This window comes from Polypterus senegalus, chromosome 3 (assembly GCF_016835505.1).
Source record: "Polypterus senegalus isolate Bchr_013 chromosome 3, ASM1683550v1, whole genome shotgun sequence".
Taxonomy (NCBI): Eukaryota; Metazoa; Chordata; class Cladistia; order Polypteriformes; family Polypteridae; genus Polypterus; species Polypterus senegalus.
Genome location: NC_053156.1, coordinates 51318849 through 51335993, shown reverse-complemented (window position 1 = coordinate 51335993; position 17145 = coordinate 51318849). Strand labels below are relative to the sequence as shown.

Sequence of the window (17145 nt, the reverse complement as noted above, 5' to 3'; positions counted from 1 at the left end):
GCTTTGACTTGGCAGAACACCTTGCACTTATATTAAAGAGTTAATTTTTTATTTAAAAATTCCAGGTAATTTTGTCAGTGTGTAGAGGATCTCCAATGTGACCTTAAGCTGAAGCCTACCATAGCAGACAGAGTATATCTGTGAAGGTCTACAGAAATCCTTGACCTGGGAAGTTCTGTTAGAGTAATCACTCAGTTTTTTGTCAGGGCCATCCAGTCCAGTTACTCAAATATATAAAAAATGGTCTGCTTGATGAAGGATCTTCTTAGTTCTGACTTCAGTCTCCTTCTTATCATGGACTATGAAATTCCAAAAGACATAATGATAAGGCTTACATAAACAGTTGTGCATATTCTGAAAGCATGGAAGCCAAATGAAGTGATCAACAGTGAAGTCAAGTGTTGAACAAACTCACAAGTAAACTGAATGCTCCTTGACTTTTTTTTAATTGTATATTACTAACAGGGGTACCTGGCACTGCCCAGGGTGGAATAAAGTACATGTGTGGTTACCACATAAATTCCCTGGGAAGAAAAGTGTCAGCCCAAATCCAAATTTTCACTCACTAAATCCACAATTGGGAGCATGCTTCCAAAAAGCTTCCTATATGAATTTTACTCATAAAGCGCAGGTGCAGAAACTGAATAAACCTCCTCAAGGAGAATTTTTTTTGAATGAAAAATAACTAGTGGCTTTTCCTGTGTAATGGGGAATCTGTGCCAAATCTGGCATAGACAGGATCAACTGTGTAGATTTATTTACCAGACAAGCACATAAACACACATTCAGCTTCAGTATTAGAATATTGTAAAGCATGACAGAAGTTTCATTTCACTTTGATATTAGTGACTACTTTGACAAAATCCATAATCGGGCATTTGAGCATGCAACAAAACAAAAGTAGTGAGTATTTGTTCATAGCACTGTCTGTTTGGCATTGAGAGTTTAAAGCACCGATGTCAATTTTTTTAACAAAAGCACCCATTAAAGACTAGTTAATTCATTTGAGAAAATAAGCTTACCGATCAGTGAAAACATGCAAATTCTCTATATTCAATAAAGAAGCATTTGTGCTACCTAGACACAGGGTGACGATAACAGCTGCCTTCTTTTGTTCTTTTCAGACCACTTCTTACCTGACATCTGAAGAACTTACAATAAGAATAAGCAACCTGTGGCATGTTTATTACATAAGTTCAGCTCAAAAGGCATTTCTGTGTTTTCAGGAGAGCTTCATCTGTCTTCTTGTTCTAACACAATTGTGTCATGTAATTAAGAAAACCTGATCCCAGAGACAGCAGGCTTGTCGGGGAGAATGAGAGGAATGGTATACAGTAATTTTATTTGAATGATGGAAGAACTCATTTTGCAGCTTTTCTCTTGTTCCTTGGGTACAATATGTCAGACAGAAAGACTGGTGCAACTGATACAAGAATCTAGATGGCAGCCTACGCCTAAATTTACAGTACACAAAATGTAATGAATGTTAATTTGGTCTCAGCTAATAAAAACTGCCTTGTTTCACAGCTCATACTTTTCTGGCAGTGGCTTAGCAATTAACACATTGTGCCCTGCAGGATGGTAGAATCATTGTTAAGCATTTTGATTTTATGTTTAGTAAATTATTTCTGCACATACTACATGTTTAATTAAGATCAAAAATACTTCTACATGCTAAAGCTAGTTATGGAGTCAATTAATTCACAAAATGTTTTCTAATAAATTCTTAGTAGCAAGAATTTTCATCATTTATATAGTACATAGGACCTGTCAAAATTACAAATGAGAAATATAAAATAGCACAGAAATGATATGTAATTAAAAAAAAACAAAAAACAAATATAATATCATTTCTGACATTTTGAGGATTTTCATTTATTCAGTTTTTTCAAATTAGCCTATTCAAACAGAGAATCGCTAGAATTCAGAGGCAGGAGCTAAACCTACAGTAAGTAGATGGGGATCCAATCCACAGAATGACATCCTCACTCACACCAAGCCAGTTAACTTGGGACATACCCAGTGCAAAACCCACCAGGCAAAGTCTAAAATGGAGTTGAGAGACAGCAGAGTTAAACACTGCTCTGGCCTATTAAGAATTTTTGTTGTTTTATAATATGCTATCTATGCTTAACTGTCGAAGACAGGAAATACTGTAGAATAAATATAGACATAGCTTTCCTCCTGTCCCTCAGCGCTTCTCCTTAATGTCCTCATATGTTTTAGCCTCTCCTGCCTCATGTCTACCCTCAGTGTTCCTCTAACGCCTTTCCTTGACATCAACCTCTCTGGCTCAGTGGTTCCCTTCTCGAATTCGCTCCTGTAAAGCCTGCTTCTTAGACTCTAAGTCTTTCACAGGTGACTTGCTCGCCTCTTGTCTGCTTTGGACTACCACCAATGGTAGAAGGGCCTCCATTACTCACTGCAAAAAGGTTATTTGTATTCTTGTGAATACTTTCTGTCTTTGAATTTGACTCAGGTTTTGCCTCACTAGTATTTAGTGACCCAGATCGGTAAGGTATTCACTTGGGTGTCATTGAAGGGGGGGGAAAAAAAAAAAATCAGTCACAATCAGGATTTGAACTCCGCACCCCTAAAGTATCGTGTCACCATCTATAACACTGATCAACCAAAGCCAAACTGGCCAATCAGATCAAAGTGAAAATGACCAATCAGATTGCTAGGCACACACTACCACACAGTATTGTATAGTAGATATGTAAGATACTTCATAGTAAATAACTCTAGTTAAGAAATTATGCTTGAAATTAATTCAAGTGTGTTTAAGACATCAATATAAAAATAGTTAGAGTGGATATCAAAGGTCTGTACAGCCTAAATAAAATGACCTTTTACTGATGTAAAGCTTAAAACCAAGACAAATTACATAAGACTTTTTCACCTTTATTTGTGATGTTGTAACCAACAACCTTAAAATGCAAAGTAAACTGGTCATTGTTTTTACATGCAGATCCTTTAAACAATATTTTGTGCACATAATTTTTGGATGGATCACACAGTAAATCTGTTTGCCAAAAAGCAAACCTGGCTTTCTTTCAGTTTAATTCCACACATCCTTGCCTAAGAGTTCATGCTCAATTAAATTAAATGTGTGGGGTTCTCTGGTGCACGTGCCAATTTTGGAAGGTTTCATGTTTTGTTGAAATATTTCATTTATGTCTATTTTGTTCATTTTTTATGTCAAGAGTGTGGATTATTAAATGTTTATATGTCAATGTACTGTATCTTCTGCTATGTTCCTTGTGCTTTATGGGTGGTCCACAAAGAAGCTGGGCCACCTGCCCATCACTACAAGGGACTGCCCTTAGGCCTTAAAACCCACATTTTCCTTGCAGTTCATTGAATGCCCTAGGTGGCTGGTGAGTTCTCCTGTGTTCATTTGTCTTTTCATTATTTTCTGATTAGTGGATTTTTGAACCTCTGTGCTTTCTGATTCGACTGCTATATGGATTTATGTTTTAGGACTTTGTTTGCCTCTGATTGCCTTTATTGTTTTTAACCCTTAGTAAATTGCAAGCAGTTAATTTTCACACTATAAACACTATTCACTATTATATAACCAGAGCAGTGACAGCTATTTATTTTTTATTAGTTTTCTTTAAAAAATAACTTTTTTTCACTCAAATATTGTTAGCTAGAAAATCTAATTTAAGGTGGGAAGCCCTGGCATGAGTTTCTTAATTTCAGTCCTAATTGAACAGTAGCTAAAATTTCCACAGAACTGTGTATAACTTTGATATCCATGATGTAGATTATTAAACACATAAAAGCCTTAAAAAACACTCTAAGAGGCACCTGGCTTTATTTTTTGCACAATTATTTAAATTTATAGAGCACCTCACCTGGCAATATCAGCGTCAAAGGAAGAGACTGGAGGGTTGAGACGCTGGTATCTTCGAATGAAAGAATCCTTGTTGATCTCCCATATTTCACGGTACTTGTCCCAAATTTTCTGGTAGGTCTGTAGGAGGCTGGCATTAGAAGACATGCCTGAACCGATCTGTCCTTGAATTTTCTTAATATCTTCATCACGCTCTAACATGCAAGGAGAGAAAGCAGAACATCACAGTGTAAGTTGTGTTGGTATTTTCAGCAACATCTACACACATTATCATCAGAATCTGTATTAAAACCAAAATGACAGACTGTGTGTTTTAGATAAATGCCAACAGCAGACTCTCTTAAATAAATGCCAAAGTTCATTTTCAAAAAATTCACAGAAAAGTTTGGTGTATCTGTAAAAAGTGTAAAAGTTAGAAAAATTAGAAATGAGAAAAAAATGCAAATGTCATGACATCTTTAATGGCTGTAAGGAAGACTGAAAGAACATCAGATCAGATGTCAATGTATGTGTTACACATCATAACCAAGTATTCCATTTCACTGTGAAGTCTGAAACTTGAAATCCATTTCAAGTGTTAAAAACAAAAATAATTAGGATGGACTGAGTCAAGGGTCTGCTGATAAGGCATAATGGACTGCTTGGATACAATTTTAACTTTAACTTCAATCTCTAAACAAGGGGAGGTAAATGTAAAATATTGTACAACTGAAATAAAATACATTGGAAAACATAAAGAATCACAATAATATGATATTGTGAACTTAGTATGATGATAGCATCATGTTGTGAGGTTCCAGGTAATTCCACTCTCTAGTGAACTCTGGAAAAACATACAACACATGCATAATACATAAATAACATTAAAACCTGTAATACAGCATAACTCAATCACTCCATAAAGTGACTGACCGGTTGATTGTTTTATAAAGAAACAAATTAGTGAGATGACAGGTGGACCTAATGCAGAGTGATGTACAGTCAGGTCCATAAGTATTTGGACAGTGACACAATTCTCATAATTCTGTCTCTGTCCACCACGAAAATGGATTTGAAATAAAGCATTTAAGATGTGATTGAAGTATAGATTTTCAGCTTTAATTCAAGGGGTCTAGTAAAAATAAGCTATTTAGGAATGACAAGACATTTTAGTACATGGTCCCCCATTTTCAGAGACTGAAAAGTATTTGGACATTTGACCATCAAGCTGTTCCTTAGCTAGGTGTGAGCAGGTTCCTCGTTGTTTAATTAACTAATAAGCAGATAAAAGGTCTGGAACTGATTCACAGTGTGGAATTTGCATTTGGAAGCTGTCGCTCTGAACTCTGAATGTGAGGTCCAATGAGCTGTCAATGAAAGTAAAAACAGTCCATCATTAGGATGAGAAAACAAAACAAACCCTTTAGAGAGATAACAGAAACACCTGGGGCCTCATGCATAACGTCATGCATAGAATCCGCACCATAACATGACGTAAGTACAAAACCCGAAATGTGCTTACGCAGAAAAAATTCCAGATGCAGGAATCTGTGCGTTTGCCAACTTCCACGTTCTTCAGCTATATAAATCCCAGTCAGCATGAAAAGTAATGCTCGTGCACACGCCTGCTGTCCCGCCCCAACTCCTCCCAGAATTACGCCTCTTTAAATATGCAAATTAATATAAATAGCCATTAAGATCAGCCTTCTGTGAAAAGACAATAGGAAAAGCATGTGGGAAAATAGAAGAATTTCAGCAAATACCAAGTGGAGGCAAGGAAAAACGTACTATTTGTTGGTTTAAACAGTGGTATAAACAACAAAAGGAAATCGATCGAGTGACATAGCATGTCGTAGAAACTGGAAAGCTCAAGTTCACAAAGTCGCACAGTGCCCAAAATAAAAAAGAAGTTGTCACATATCAAAGTCGCTGTTAAAAGGCGAGTCATAGCCCACCATCTGAGTGTCATATAAAAGCTTATTAGGGTACAGAGAAAAAAAAATAGGCACACGGTGGGAAAAAAGTTTGAAATGTCAACTTTAATCTCGAAATTTCCACTTTAATCACATAGTTTATTTTGTCATTAAAGTAGAACATCATAAACTTCATCTTAAAATTGTTTAATTCTTTACTTTCTCAATCCCATCGTAACTAAAGTAGCACGTTAAGTGCTTTGTTTTGTATTTAATCTTCTATGTGCTCTGTGTGTGTGAATCACTACGTGTTTCTTAAACCGGCTTTCTTTTCCTCCGACAGGGCACAGAATCCATTACATTCGTGATATTACAGCTCTCTGAATAACTAAAATACTGTGATGTATATGTGATATCATTTTCATGATGATAGCAGTTAAATCATGTTGTTAAACATGAGAACACGGTGATTGTTCATGTCTCAGATGCTTGCTGTGTCATGCGCGACCTTCGATGAAATACTTTAGTACAGAAGTACTGTCTCTTTCAAACGTACTAACCTCCAATTCCTGTCCTTACTTTTCTTTCTCCAAATACCCAATCGCCACACAATGAGCTCTGTAGTAGACGTTAAGCCATCTGTTAGCTTAGAACGCCAATTCTTCAAAACTTTTAAGGAACATTGAAATATCTTCGTAGTACGTGTTTAATTATTCTATCCATTTATCCTTCCAGTGTCACGCCAGTCCCAGTAAGAATACAGTGCGAGGCAGGAACAATCCGCGAACGGAGACAAGCTAATAGCTAGTGCTGCAGTACCGTGTCCTGCCATGTTTAACTTTTGACAATATAGATTATTTAAATGAAGTAAAAGTTTTATCTGTATAATATAATAAACATATTTTGCTGCATTTCATCTTAAAAATGATAAAATACACACTTTATAAAGTGGCACAGGTTGTGCAATATTATAACTGTAGTGCAAGTTTACAGTGAGGTAATTCAACTTATAAGTACAGATAATTCTACAAGGAGCACTTGATTGAGTGTGTTTATAGTTCTTGGGATGAAACTCTTTCTGAACCACAAAGTCCATACATGAAAGGCTTTGAAATGTTTGCCATGTGAAAGCAGTTCAATAGACACCATGGCTGAGGCAGCGTGTGCTTCATGCTGTATAGCGATAATTCTCTTTCTCAGCTTCTGTAGATCTTTGATTCCCCACTCAGATACAGTGATATAAATACTCCAAATGGTGCAGTGAGAATAATATGGAAAAAGATGATCCGCTGTGGCAACCCCTAACGGGGGCAGCTGACAGAAGAAGAAGATGCAGTGAGAGTAACAACGCTAAAGCAGCTATTGTATTTAGAATTATTTGATCATTCCGTGGACCATTATATTGTTACAGGTTAATTACAATCGGATGCATTAAATTAATAAACACTATAATTTCAGTGTATTTATAAAGCCGCGTCAGGGATGTTGATCTAAGAAAGAAAGGGTAACCACACAGGAACAGTAGCACTGCTTTGACGCTGGGTGATGCCAGTCTGCAAAACCGAGCGCAAAACTTGCGTATGACAGGGTATGAGGTACCGTGGAAATGTGCGTGGCTTTGCGCCAAGTTTAGGTTTTATACATCGCGATTTGAACGTTGAAACATTCTTACACAACATTGATGTGGGTATGCACAGTTTATACATGAGGCCCAAGGAGTGGTCAAATTAACCATTTGGTACAAAAAAGAAGGAACACATAGGTGAGCTCAGCAACACCAGAAGGTCTGGAAAACCACAGAAGACAACTGTGCTGGATGTGCACAGAAATTTGTCTTTGGTGAAGAAGAACCACGTCACAACATTTAGCCAAACCAAGAACACTCTCCGGGTGGTAGACCTTTCATTGCCAAACTCTACAATCAAGAGAACACTTCATGAAGGTAAAGGGTTTACCAGAAGGTGCAAATCACTGGTAAACCTCAAGCACAGAAAGGGTAGATTACACTTTGCCAGAAAACATTTTTAAAAGCCTGTTTAATTCTGGAACAATGTTCTTTAAACAAAAGAAACAAAGATCAATATATTCCAGAATGTTGGAAAGAGAAGCGAAGAAGTGGCTCATGATCCAATGAATAGCACATCATAGGTAAAACATGGTGGAGGCAGTGTTATGGCATGATTGTGCATGGCTACGAATAGAAGTCAGTCAATGGTGTATATTGATGACTAGCAAAATATCCGCGCTTCGCAGCGGAGAACTAGTGTGTTAAAGAAGTTATGAAAAAGAAAAGGAAATATTTTAAAAATAACGTAACATGATTGTCAATGTAATTGTTTTGTCACTGTTATGAGTGTTGCTGTCATATATATACACACACACACACATATAAACATGTATACATATACATATACTGTATACATATTAACATATCTACATACAAGCAAAATACCCGCGCTTCGCAGCGGCGAAGTACTGCATTAAAATTTTTATTAAGAAGAAAATTAAACCTTTTTAAACTGAAGGAAAATATGCCAAAAAATATTTGTTAAGGATCTCTTTGTGTGCCACGTTGGCAGTTCGGCCCTCCGGTTGTAACATGACCAAGCTGTGCGCTGAGCTTACTCTTGAGCATGCAACTTACAGTTGGCCATGTGAAGAGTAATCTTGTCTCAAATCTCATAGCTTGGATTGCTGCTGTCATAATCGGTTTGAGTTTCATGGTTTGTTTCAATTACGACAGTATTTGCAGGATTTGTTGTGTTGAAGTGACATTCGGCATCTGTCAAGCGTTGTAAGCACACAACCAGTTTCATCGATAAAATCACATCCAGCTTTTGAGAGTTTAAACATTCATAAACATCAAAGTGTCTACTACTGAAATCGTCACCTGTGAATCTAAGATGTTTAAGAGGCATTGGCGGTTGTCAAAGGTGTAAAATATTTGGCCATTTTGGTACACTTGAAAGCGACAACCGAACAATTCAGCGGCAGCCATCAACTCACATGCAGAACCATAGGTGAAGGGCTTAAGCATTTCACTCTTCTAGTGCTCCTGTGTAGTATAATTATCTCCTGTACCGTCATCAGTCCACACCTTGAACCTGTCCTAGTCATTCAATACATAAGACACAATGTTCCTCCGGATATCAAGAGTGAGCCTGATATGGCCGTGCAATATGTAACAAAGAGAATGGAAAAGGTAGATGGTATCTCCGGGCATGGAAACCACTCGGTAAGTGACAGTTCTTTGATCGATAGAATTTCTTGAAGATGGGCCCATAAGTAACAAAGACTGTTGAAAAGTTCGATATGGCGGCCGACAGTGGCATCATACCACCGAAATTAGTACGTACATTGGTTTGAGTTAGTGCAGGGAAGCCGCCTACCAAATTTCGAGAAGATGGGGCCATAAATAAGAAAGTTCAACATGGCGGACGTTGTTGACCGTTATGACCATTCCGCGTAGAATTTCGAAATGAAACCTGCTTAACTTTTGTAAGTAAGCTGTAAGGAATGAGCCTTGCAAATTTCAGCCTTCTACCTATATGGGAAGTTGGAGAATTAGTGATGTTGGAAAATTCAATATGGCGGCTGACAGTGGCGTCATACCACGAAATAAGTATGTACATTGGTTTCGGTTAGCTAAGGGAAGCCACCTACCAAATTTCGTGAAGATGGGACCATAAATAAGAAAGTTCAACATGGCGGATGTTGTTGACCGTTATGACCGTTACGCGTAGAATTTCCAAATGAAACCTGCTTAATTGTTGTAAATAAGCTGTAAGGAATGAGCCTGCCAAATTTCATCATTCTACCTACACGGGAAGTTGGAGAATTAGTGACGTTGGAAAGTTCAATATGGCGGCTGACAGTGGCGTCATACCACCGAAATAAGTATGTACATTGGTTTCGGTTAGTGCAGGAAGCCGCCTACCAAATTTCGTGAAGATAGGGCCATGAATAAGAAAGTTCAATATGGCGGACGTTGTCGACCGATGACCGTTGTCGAAATGAAACCTGCTTAACTTTTTAAGTAAGCTGTAAGGAATGGGCCTGCCAGAATTCTACCTACGGGAAGTTGAGAATTAGTGACTGCTATGGCGCCAACAATGGCATCATACCACGTAAGTAATCGGTTTTGGCTGTACCAAATTTCGGAAGATGGGGTCAGCCTTCTACCTACACGGAAGTTTGAAAATTGGTGACGTTGGAAAATTCAATATGTTCAATGCCTACCACCGAAAAGTCTACCTTTTGGTTAGCACAGGAAAGCGCCTACCAAATTTCGTGAAGATGGGGCCATAAATAAGGTTCAACATGAATTAGTGACCGTAAGAATGAGCTGTAAGTGAGGAATGAGCCTGCCAAATTTCAGCCTGGAAGTTGGAGAATTAGTGAGTGAGTGAGTGAGTCAGTGAGGGCTTTGCCTTTTATTAGTATAGATACACATATCTACACATACACATATCTATATATCTATATATATATATATCTATCTATATATTATATATACACACATCTACATATATATACGCAGATCAACATATATACACACATACATATACATACATACATACATACACACATACATATATACACACATACATACAGATAAATATACATATATATAAACACATACACATACATCCATCCATTTTCTAACCCGCTGAATCCGAATACAGGGTCACGGGGGTCTGCTGGAGCCAATCCCAGCCAACACAGGGCACAAGGCAGGAACCAATCCTGGGCAGGGTGCCAACCCACTGCAGATCACACCATAGGGCCAATTTAGTAACGCCAATCCACCTAACCTGCATGTCTTTGGATTGTGGGAGGAAACCGAGCAGGAAACATGCAAACCTGGGAAGTGAACCCGGGTCTCCTAACTGAGAGGCAGCAGCGCTACCACTGCGCCACCGTGCCGCCCCTATACACATACATATATATATATATATATACACACACATACACACACATATATATATACCTACCAAATTTCGTGAAGATGGGGTCAGCCTTCTACCCACACGGGAAGTTAGAAAATTAGTGACGTTGGAAAGTTCAATATGGCGGCCGACAGCGGCGTCATACCATCGAAATAAGTACATACATCAGTTTCGGTTAGTGCAGTGAAGCCGCCTACCAAATTTCGAGAAGATGGGGCCATAAATAAGAAAGTTCAACATGGCGGACGTTGTCGACCGTTATGACCGTTACGTGTAGAATTTCGAAATTAAACCTGCTTAACTTTTGTAAGTAAGCTGTGAGGAATAAGCCAGCCTTCTACCTACACAGGAAGTTGGAGAATTAGTGATGAGTCAGTGAGTCAGTGAGTGAGTCAGTCAGTGAGTGAGTGAGTCAGTGAGGGCTTTGTCTTTTATTAGTATAGATATATATACGGCGGCACGGTGGCGCAGTGGTAGCGCTGCTGCCTCGCAGTTAGGAGACCCAGGTTCGCTTCCTGGGACCTCCCTGCGTGGAGTTTGCATGTTCTCCCCGTGTCTGCGTGGGTTTCCTCCGGGCGCTCCGGTTTCCTCCCACAGTCCAAAGACATGCACATTAGGTGGATTGGCGATTCTAAATTGGCCCTAGTGTGTGCTTGGTGTGTGGGTGTGTTTGTGTGTGTCCCGCGGTGGGTTGGCACCCTGCCCAGGATTGTTTCCTGCCTTGTGCCCTGTGTTGGCTGGGATTGGCTCCAGCAGACCCCCGTGACCCTGTGTTCGGATTCAGCGGGTTAGAAAATGGATGGATGGATGGATATATATATACACATATATACAGACATATATCTACATATATATATATATATATACGGTATATAGCAAAATCCCCACGCTTCGCAACGACGAAGAACTGCTTTTAAATTTTTATTAAGAAGAAAAGAAAACCTTTTTAAACTGAGGGAAAATATACCAATAACTATCTGTTAAGGATCTCTTTGTATACCACTTTGTCAGTTCAGCACTCTGGTTGTAATATGACCAAGCTGTGCAATGAGATTACTTTTGAGAATGCAACGTATAGTTGTCCAGGAGAAAAGCAATGTTGCCTCAAATCAATGGCAACCTTTTGTAGAGTCTGTCCCTGAGACTTATTAATTGTCATCGCGAAGCAGAGCCTTACTGGAAATTTGAGGCATTTCAATTGAAATGGGAGATCAGAGGGTATAACGGTGATGCCAGGAATACATTCAGAGTGTGGCGCTCTGCTGTTTTTTTGTGTAGCTGCCTTCACACAGCTTCTCTGCTGCTTTATTCATGAACGCCATATAAGGCCATCGTTTCTCCTTGCTTCGCGGTTCTGTACTGTTTTATTGTTCGTTTATTACGATTCTTATAGTTATTGTGTAGCTATTTGGGACTTACTTCACTGTTCAGGTACCCATTTCCTTTATTTAATCCGTGGCTTGTACGTTATTTTTTGTTCGTTTATTACGATTATAGATATTTATTGATTCTCTTCTTTAGCTGACTGCCTGCTCATATAAGACGCTCCGCTGGTTTTTTGTGAAACAGCCTTTACACAGCTTCTCCGCTGTTTTATAAACGAACGACATATAAAGCCATCACCTTGTCAATTGTGTAATGCGTTTTTTGAACAGGTTTGATGCATGGAAGTGATCACTCGTACTGTGTTCAGTCAGTTCACGTGAGCTGCTCTCTTATGTGATGTTGCGATATCCACGGCTTTATTTAATGTTAGCTAAGACCCGGCACTTAAAAGTTTCTACAGCAATTTTAACTCCGTTACAAAGTGATCCAAAGTCTCGTTTATACCTCGTGTCTTCTCATTAAACTTATATCTCGCGAATAAAGTATTCAGCGTTTTTCTTCAGCGCTCTTTGGGAGCTCTTCCTACTTTTCTACTTACTGCATTCACAGTCAGTTCACGTGATTACGTGGGAAGCGTGATGATGTCACACGCAGCTCCGCCCCCCACGGCCATCGAGCTAACATCCATTACAGTATATGGAGAAAAATAGGTTCCAGTTATGACCATTACGCGTAGAATTTCGAAATGAAACCTGCCCAACTTTTGTAAGTAAGCTGTTAGGAATGAGCCTGCCAAATTTCAGCCTTCTACCTACACGGGAAGTTGGAGAATTAGTGATTGAGTGAGCCAGTGAGTGAGTGAGTCAGTGAGGGCTTTGCCTTTTATTAGTATAGATATGATATCTGACAGAAGTAGGAGGATGAATTCTGAGCAGCAGGATGAATTCTGAAGTATACAGGTCTATACTATGTGCACACATTCAGCCAAATGCTGCAAAACTGATAGAATGACGCTTCACAGTACAGATGAACAATAAGCCAAAACATAATGCGAATGCAAACAAAGTGCTTTTCAACACAACGTAATGGAAGATTTGTCAATGGCCAAGTCATTCAGCTGACCTCAGCCCAACTGAACGTGCATTTCACTTGCTGAAGACAAAACTGATGGCAGAAAGTCCAATGTACAAGCAGAAGACAGCTGCAGTAAAGGCCTAGCAAAGTATCACTATGGTGGAAACCCAGCACTTGGAAATGGCCAAGGGTCCCAGACTTCAGGCAGTCATTGACTGGAAAGGATTTTCAATCAGATACTGAAATTGATCATTATACACTGTATATGATTATGTTAGTTTGTCCAAATACATCTGAATCCTAAAAATTGGGGAAGGGGATTAGTCATGTACAAAAATGGCTGTCCTTTCTAAACAGCTCACACAATATTTTTGTTAATCCCCCTGAATTAAAACGGAAAGTCTATACTTTAATCAAAACTTGATTGCTTTGTTTCAAATCTATTGTGGCGGTGTGCAGGGCCAAAATTATGAAAATTGAGTTAAAGTCCAAATACTTATGGACCTGACTGCGTATTTCTTTTCTAAATATAACATTGATAGAAGTGATTACTGGGTAAATATGCTTCTTGATTAGAATGTCTGCCTATTTCCTGACCCAAGACATATTTAAGCCCTCAATGTGTACAGCGTATGACCTTTAATATTTATAGCATTCTGACAAACTTAGTGCAAACTGTGTTTTGAATGGACACACACTAACGGTTATGCTGCATGGATGTCTTCAAAAGAAGTCCTAACAATGCACTTGCACTCACTGAGAAATATCAAAGCTTTTGAGCTAAAGGAGGAAAAACATTCAATGTTAAATTTCCTTTGAAAAAGAGGTGATGATTTCATTTCATAAAAGACAAGAAGATTTTTTTTTTATAATAATAGCCAATGACAGTCAAAAATTGGAAAAAGGAGCTCAGAGCAAGGGGGGATATGTTTAATTAACACAATTTGATCATCTTCCAAGTGTTTGGCTCCAGTGTGGTAAAAATAACACATGCATGCAACACTTACTTAAGACTAAGTTTTTTCTTGTACACTCACTTTGGCTCATTGTGAGTTAATGTACCCTCTAACAGACTGATGTCCTATGGAAAGTGTGTTCTTACTTTGCATTGAAAGCTGCAAGGATTGACTTGGCCACCTAAAGTATGTACTGGCCTAAGTGGTTAGAGAAAATGAAGGAATGGTGTTATTTTGTTCCTTATAGTCAAAAGGTATTCTACAATTACTGACTCTTAATTTTTCTAATATAATAGAGTAACACTGTAGGTAGCAGTGAATGCGTGAGTAATGCATTTTATTAATAGAAATGTTTGTGATGTACCATCTGTTGGAATGACAAATGCAATGCATTTTTAACTTCATGAATCACATTATACATTCGAATATAGATGGTGCACTGCAAACATTAACGCTCAGGTATATGTTGATTACTTTGATTTCAACCCATCTTGGATGGGTAGCAAAGGTCGTTTATAAATGTTCTGATTAGGGAAGGCTGCAACTAACCACCAACTTCAACATAAAAATAAAACAAAGAGAATAAATTGGACAGACATGTATTAGTGTATTTGAGCACACAATGTATGTGCTATGGAATTCTTTAGCAACACTGAAGTAGCCAAGTATCTTCATAATTTTTACATTTCATCTTTTTATTTTTTATTGGTATATGTTGGGAAAGGTGCTATATAAATAAAATGCATTATTATTATTATTATTATTCTGCCAGCTTCTGGTTTGCAGCTCCTAAAATCCAGGCCTGTAAAGCATATGATACAAATGTTTTCCAGAAAATCAAGCTTGAACATTACATTAGAGGTATTATACTGAAGCATCTTCTCAAAACAACTTATAAATAAGAAGCAAATAGTAATTTTGCTTTTGTATTTTAATAATTGGGACAACAGTAGGATAAAAACATAGACTTAAAAGTCTTGCAAAAGCCATGATGGAGTTTCCTCTGTTGGGTAAAATAGACTTTATCTACTCATTTATTCATGTTAGCTTGCTTATCCAATTTTACATGTTTAACAAAAGATTAATTTATGTATGAGCATCTCTTCTGGAAACAGATGTTAATTTCAAGAGAAAACTCTTTGTAATATAATCACTTGCTTTGATTTGTGCAGGAGGATAGTGGCTATTGTTGCAGGTTGTTGTTTTTAATTGTGATGCACTAACAGCCCTGAAATAGGAAAGCACCTGCCATATGCTGTTTTCTGCCAGAGTAACTCCATTGAACTCTATATTGTAAAAAGCACGTTCAGAAAATTATCAAAGTCTCATCAAGATAACATTTTTCACAAGTTAAAGACAAAAAGAAATATCTTACTGGCAATGTTGGATAAAAGGGATTGAAATATCCTCATAAGTGAAGAAACAGTGAGCACAAAGTTTGCAGTGATAAGAAATGCAGCACAAGCAACATAAGTTGGGCTTGGGGTGGGTGTCAGGAACAACTGTCAAATTAAGTGTTTACTGAATTATTTTAGGATACCAGTGGTTGTAGGATATGGCATGCAAAACTATGAATGAGTTATGTGAAAAAATAAGTTTCAAATCAGAATTTTGACACATCAGGACATAACGTATAGTCATCTCGGTTTTCACTAAGTGCAGATTTTAGTTTATGCACCAATAACTGCAGTGCTTATGTATGAAAAAATGCTAACCATGGAACAACATGCCATCAATGCTTTTTATTTTATTATAATTGGACCATTTTAAAGCATAAAACATTGAACCCATATTAGAGCATGCTGGAACTGCTTTTAGTGCTGCTGCCTCAAAAGTCTGGGGGTCCCAGAGTAGATTCTTGATTCGATTCTCTGTTACAGTCTTATGTGAATTTGCAGATTCTCTCCTATTTATAAGGGGATTCTGTTGTTATCTGAGCTTCCTGCCACATCTGAACCTATATACGTGTTACATGGTTAGGCCCTCCTTTGTGGCTGAGTGTGAGTGCGTACACAAGTGTGCCCTGCAGTGAACTAGCATCCCAATCCAGAATCCCTTCCTGCCTTACAGTCAATAGAAAGGGGATCGGCTCTGGCACCCTACAACTCTCTCTAAGCCAATTTTGAAAATATATGCATTGTAAGACATACTTGCTTACAATAAAAATATGGATACTTTAGTTCACTTAGCTATTGCTTTCTTAGCAAGTAGAAGTCTTCTGTAGCATTCAGACCACCCTTGGCTGGCATTTACTAGCGCAAACAGTAAATGTATGTGTAAATGGCAGTCAAGAAAAAGAAAAAAGTCTCCCTATTGCTTTGAAGAATGTTCCGTAATGCTGGTTAATTTCTTTAAGTGCTTCATTTATGTATCATAGTTAGGTAGTGACAGAGCTTTAACAAATGGTTACTGAATCTGTAAACAGCTTAAACAGGGTTACAGGGTCTGAAAGAATAATAAGAGTCTCGCTTTTGAATCCCTAAGCCACTCTTCTGGCACATGTTGTGCTACACTGATGAGAGTTCTTGTGCTGAGTTTTATTCAGATTTAATACAGATACACCTTGTGATCATACTCACCTATGATGACATAAATAGGGTCGCGCTGAGATCTCCTTGGAGTGAGCAAGTCAGGGAGACGTTTGATTGTGGAGATGGTACTGATGAGTTGCTTGCTGATGCTGTTCACAACATTTGCTAGTTTGATTAGCGTGGGAGAAAACTCCACCTACATCAAAAGCAGATACTTCATTACAGCACTTTTTCCATTTTCATACAAAGCATGCATGTGAGATATAACAAATCTCAAAGGAAATCTACTCAGATCTTCAAACTGAACAGACATTCTAAAACATCTTCATTAATTTGATTCATTTAATTTAATATACTATACGGAACCTTTCCCAAAAAGAGCAACAAGAACAAAAAGACAGTCCTAAATTAAAAATGAGAGTAAAAAGAAATAATTTTGTGGAAATAAAATCATTTGAATCTTTAATTTACCAGCAGAAATGCATTTTAAAAATCCTGCAGTTCTCTGAAGTGTGTGTGTGTATCAATGCTTTGGTGTTTTGTGACTGGGCTATT

The 17145-nt window shown here is 38.0% G+C and overlaps 1 protein-coding gene across 1 annotated transcript in view; it reads right to left on the bottom strand.

The window, feature by feature from the left end:
- The window catches only part of dnah2 (dynein, axonemal, heavy chain 2), a 521611-nt gene that overhangs the window by 336343 nt on the left and 168123 nt on the right, over positions 1-17145 (bottom strand). The window contains exons 20-21 of the mRNA XM_039749646.1: positions 16639-16786; positions 3864-4056 (exon numbers count right to left, since the gene is read on the bottom strand). Of these exons, the coding sequence (XP_039605580.1) occupies positions 3864-4056; positions 16639-16786 (341 nt within the window). The remainder of the gene's footprint in view (positions 1-3863; positions 4057-16638; positions 16787-17145) is intronic.